The sequence below is a fragment of the Coregonus clupeaformis genome, chromosome 3, assembly GCF_020615455.1.
Source record: "Coregonus clupeaformis isolate EN_2021a chromosome 3, ASM2061545v1, whole genome shotgun sequence".
Classification (NCBI taxonomy): domain Eukaryota; kingdom Metazoa; phylum Chordata; class Actinopteri; order Salmoniformes; family Salmonidae; genus Coregonus; species Coregonus clupeaformis.
Genome location: NC_059194.1, coordinates 23,808,675 through 23,813,941, shown reverse-complemented (window position 1 = coordinate 23,813,941; position 5,267 = coordinate 23,808,675). Strand labels below are relative to the sequence as shown.

The following is a 5,267-nucleotide window of genomic DNA, read 5'->3' as shown; positions in this document are numbered from 1 at the left end:
GCCATAGCTGTCTGGGTTTGCAGCCATCTCAGGGGATGTAACGTCCCTCCAGGACACAGCCTCTCGTGACATCACACATCCCCCTCCTCGGGACCGACGTCCTCGTCGGGGTAAAGGCAGCGAAGAAGGCATCACGCCGGGAGAGGGCGTCCGCATTGCCGTGGTGCTTGCCAGACTGCTCTCTCTTCAACTCCTCCAACTCTAGGACCAGGGACTCAGCCTCCTGTTGTCTCTCCTTGAGTTTCTTACTGAACGCATCAGCCTTGGTTTTAGCAGAGTTTAGCTTCTGTTGAGCAGCTTTCAGTTCCTTCTCTCTCTCTGCCTCCGCATTCTTCATCTTGTTCTCCAACACCTTGTACTTCTCCTCTGCCTTCTTCTGGACCTCCTTACTACTGCGCAGGGTCTCCTCACACTCCTCGATGGTCCTGCGCAGCCTCTCCAGCTCCTCCTGTTGCTTAGGGAAGGAGCTCTGTTGGAGTTTAGCCTGGAGGATATCTAACTCTTCTGTCTTCATGTCTAACTGTTGCTTTAACAAACGATACCTCTCAGCGGTCCCCTTCAGACCAGACAGTTCTTTGTCCAGATTCTGTAGCTCCGTCTCTGTGTCGGTCTGGGCACCTGCCCTCCCTATCAGAGCCCGGGCGGGAGTGAGTAATTCGGAGGATTGCACGGAGCCTTCCCAGGATGAGTCTTGCCTCTCCGTTTCCGAGGTACTCGGGTTATCCTCTCTGAGACTCTCTCCAGAGTGGGTAAAAGGCTGGGCAGTCTCGTCCAATTAGGACAGGGACGGGGAGGGAATCAACCACCCCCGCCGTCGTGTGTATGGTTCCCCGTGTGCTGGTCATTGTAAGTTCAGTAATGGGGTATTCTCTGGTGTCCCCATGGACACAGGAAACTGGGAGGACTTTCCCCGGGGTCAGACACGTTGGGCCCACCAAATCCTTACGCACCAGGGTGGCCCGGCTACCAGAATCCAGTAAGGCCTCCACATCATGGTGATTCACAGTTACCGGGCAGGTGGGGGGGTCGATCTGGGCCGCCATCTACGACTCCCAAGAGCGAGGCAAAACGGTGTGTGGGTGCTGAGCTGGAGGACTCCGCAGTGGGCATAGGTTCATCGGCTGGTTTCCCACACTGCCAGGAGATATGTCCCATCTCCCCACACCGGTAACACTGTCGAGTTTCCCCCTCCTGGTGTACTCTTCTTGGACCCGCCTGGTTTCTGGCTCCCCCTGGAGCCGGGATAAGTCCTGACGTGGCTGGGTTCGAGACCTTGGGGTCCTTTGGACGGGTTCTTCCCATTTGTGGTGGGGCCGCACTCCTGGGGGTCTTTTGGGAAGCATTCAGCATCTCCGCTGTGGCCTGGTACTTTTCCCACAGCTTCCACGGTCAGATCAGCCGTGGTCAAGGCCTGTTGACTGATGAACCGTTTTGCCTCATAAGGCAGGGCGCGTAGGTAACGATCCACCACAACGGCCTCCACCACCGCCGCTGCTGTATTCCTCTGCGGATCCAGCCATTTCCTTGCGATTCGGACAAGTTCATGCATCTGCGCCCGAGGAGGTTGGTCTGGTTGGAAGGTCCAGCTGTGAAAGCGCTGGGCCATACCAAACTTTGTGAGTCCATATCTGCTGAGGATCTCAGACTTCAGGGCATCATAGTCAGTAACCTGGTCAGGGCCCAGGTCCCGGACAGCATTCAGCGATTCCCGGTTAGAAAGGGGGCTAACAGACCAACCCACTGTTGCTTGGGCCAGGCTTCCCTAGTGGCCGTGGCCTCAAATGCATGCAGGTATGCCTCAATGTCATCGGTAGCTCCCATCTTAGATATAAAGTCACTTGCCTTTATTGGGCGGGTATTTTGGACCACCCTCTGTCTCTGCAACTGCAATTCCTCTGCCTTCAGAAGGTTGGCTTTCTTTTGCTCCTCCACGAGAGCCACGTTTGCTTGCATCTGGGCGTGCTGGCCAGCAACAAGGGCTTTCAATATGTCCTCCATTTCAGTCGGGCGGGGAGCCTACGGCCAACTTGGAAAACTGGGTGATCAAACCTTGGTATCCTCCTCCGACATGCACTATTAACAGCTTGAGCGTGCCTGTATTCTCCACCATCTGTGATGCCACGAGAGGCTACACAGCTTTCAGCGGGATTGCTCAAGTAGTGCAAGGAGACCAGGTTCAACCAAAACAAGGATTTTATTAAAGGTCTTGGGAAACTAACGAAAGTATAACACAATACTGTTCTCTGGTGGCTCTTAAGGGTTAACAGTTCAGGGATGTCTCTTCCACATCCAAAATCATAACTCTCCCTCGCTCAAATAACTTTTCCCCAGTCTTACTGTATTCCACGTTGCAGCTAGTGGCCAACCCAGCAAAACGTCCTTCCAAATGTCCCACACGTATTTCCACAGGTGCATATATCCAAAGGTGAGTATTTCCCAAAGGTAAGTATCTCCAAATCCTTATATTCCTCATGGAAGTGGACGTGCAGCACTCTTGTCCTCCAGAGAGCCCAGGTTGGAGACCGTGTCTCTTCCCTCCAACAAACCTTCAGCTCATCAGCTCCTGATTGGTTTCAGCTGCGTGGGAAGATTGGCCATAGAGGGTTGGAGTTCCCGACCATACCAGCAGATGGAGCCATAGCTGTCTGGGTTTGCAGCCATCTCAGGGGGATGTAACGTCCCTCCAGGACACAGCCTCTCGTGACATCACAACACACAGATGCTCAGACACACCCATATACACACAATCACTCTCACACCTACACACACACACTATCTCACTGATGTCAGCATGTCTCCAACATATTTAACAACTTAAACCTACAGCCCTCTGCATCTGCTCTGCCATAAATACACATACAGTATATACACACACATACACACACACAAAACAACACAAGTAGACAGCAACAGTCTGAATTACAGTTTTTTTCAATTGTTTACACGCGATTTTGAAAACAGAGTTCTTTTTGTCAAAATATAATCACAATTATCCAAACACCACAATCAATTAGCAAAATTCCTAGATTGTTTGCAAAATGACACACTTCAGTCAAAACATACACACTTCAGTCAAAACATATACACATATTTGTGAAAATGCTATTTGTTTTCATTTAACCAACACAGTCATCAATGATCATACACTATTGCAGCCAGTTTCACACTGCTGTGATAAATAAAAAACACATTTGTAAAAAAAAAAAAGATTTTTGGCCAGACATTCTTACTGTATGTGAGAGATAATTTAGGTGACAAAAAATAGTGAGAAACTCACAACATTATTCATGATTTGTTTTGAGATATAAGGAGAATGTAGACAAATACTGTAGGCCTACTATAACCTTACCAAGCACTGCACAACACTTGATGCTGCAGACTGAATATTTCAAGTATTTATTTCAATACTTACAGTATTTCTTACCATAATCAGTTACAGTAATCAACCAACAATGATATCAATTACTGTAAACAAATAAAATCCGTAGACAAATAAAAATTACTGCATGAATTACAGTACATACACTTTGACTCTGAAGAAAAGTAAAGTAAAAGTAAACAGAAATGAAAGAAAACTACTGTAAAAGCAACAAGAATACTGTAACTATCCGTCTCTCCGTCTGGCTGGATCAGGCCATAACATTTCATCCACATCACAGGCTATGTCTTCATTGGCAAGGCACCGTTGGAAGAATCGCCTTGTGTGACGAATCCACCCCTGCACTGAAGCTGCTTCAATAAGATCACATGCCTGTTCCATGGCCTGAATGAGGGGCAAACGGTCATAAGGCCGCAGGTCATATACCTTCCACCGCCACGCTGAAAAAAATTCTTCTATAGGATTCAGGAAGGGGGAGTATGGGGGAAGGTATAAAACTTCAAAATCAGGGTGATCATGGAACCAGTTCTGGACTAGAGCAGCCCGATGAAATGAGACATTGTCCCAAACGACAATGTACCGCATCTGGTCCACTTGGTGTAATGCTGTGACAATCTCATGCAATCGGTCAAGAAATGCAAGTATCAGATTTGCATTATAGGGTCCCAGATTTGCATGGTGGTGGAGGACCCCATTTTGTGTGATAGCAGCGCAAAGGGTGATGTTACCCCCTCGCTGCCCTGGCACATTGGTGATTGCCCTGTGCCCAATTACATTTCTCCCTCTTCTTCTTGTTTTTGCAAGGTTAAATCCAGCCTCATCCACATATATAAATTCATGTTGAATTTCAGCAGCATCCATTTGCAAGACTCTCTGAAACACATTAAAGAAAATAGGATGCTATTCAATATCTATAGCACAGTATTTTTTTGTGACAGAACATTATGAGCAGTGCATGATACCACACCATAGTCAGATGAACAATGCATACCTCCACATACTCATTGCGCAGATGTTTCACTCTCTCTGAATTTCTGTCAAATGGTACCCGATACAGTTGCTTCATGTATATTTGATTTTTCTTTAGGATTCGACCTAATGTTGACAGAGAGACTCGTTGGATGTTATTGAAAATATTGTCATCATTGATGATATTGGCTTGGATTTCTCGTAGCCTGATACAATTATTGGCCAAAACCATGTTCACAATGGCGGCCTCTTGTGCACGACTAAACATAGGGCCCCTTCCACCTTGGTGTCCTCGACCCTCAATCCTATGTAAAAACAAAATAAGATAAAAATAAATAAATATATATATATATATATATATATATATATATATATGCAGCCTACTGTCAAATGTCACAGTAAACAATATTGATTATACAAGCTTCAGTTTCAATGTATACTGTGTGGTTAGCTTACCTGTTTTCTCGATGAAATGTCCGAATTACTGACGCAACAGTATTTCTGCTGAGATTTGGTTGAACTCTTTGTCCAGCTTCCATCAGTGTCAGTCCATGGTTGATAACATGGTCAATAAGTGTTGCACGGATTTCTCGAGTCAAATTTGGTCCTCGTCTTCTTTGTTCAGGTTCTATCAACTCTTCAAGTCCTTCTCTACCTCTTCCTCTACCTAGGTGTCTTCCTCTACCTCCTTCTCTTCCTCTACCTTCTTCTCCTCTACCTATGCCTCTTCCTCTACCTCCTTCTCCTCTTCCTCTACCGCCTTCATCTCCTCTTTGAGCTCCCCCCTCTCATTCTCACTCTTCTTCTTCTTCTAACTCCTTCCATTTTTGTTGAAGACAGGTGAACTCACCTGCTGCCTTTTATAGCACACCTGAGTGCTGCGTTTTCAAATTAGCACATGTGTGCTTCCACACCTGGT

The 5,267-nt window shown here is 46.8% G+C and overlaps 1 protein-coding gene across 1 annotated transcript; it reads right to left on the bottom strand.

The window, feature by feature from the left end:
• Positions 1-2,942: 2,942 nt before the first annotated feature.
• Positions 2,943-5,055, bottom strand: LOC123482242. The gene is made up of 3 exons (XM_045209274.1): positions 4,805-5,055; positions 4,371-4,653; positions 2,943-4,252 (listed from the first exon to the last, which is right to left on the bottom strand). Exons 1-3 carry the CDS (start codon positions 4,885-4,887, stop codon positions 3,605-3,607), a joined length of 1,014 nt encoding a protein of 337 aa, XP_045065209.1. The 5' UTR covers positions 4,888-5,055; the 3' UTR covers positions 2,943-3,604.
• Between the last annotated feature and the right edge of the window lie 212 nt (positions 5,056-5,267).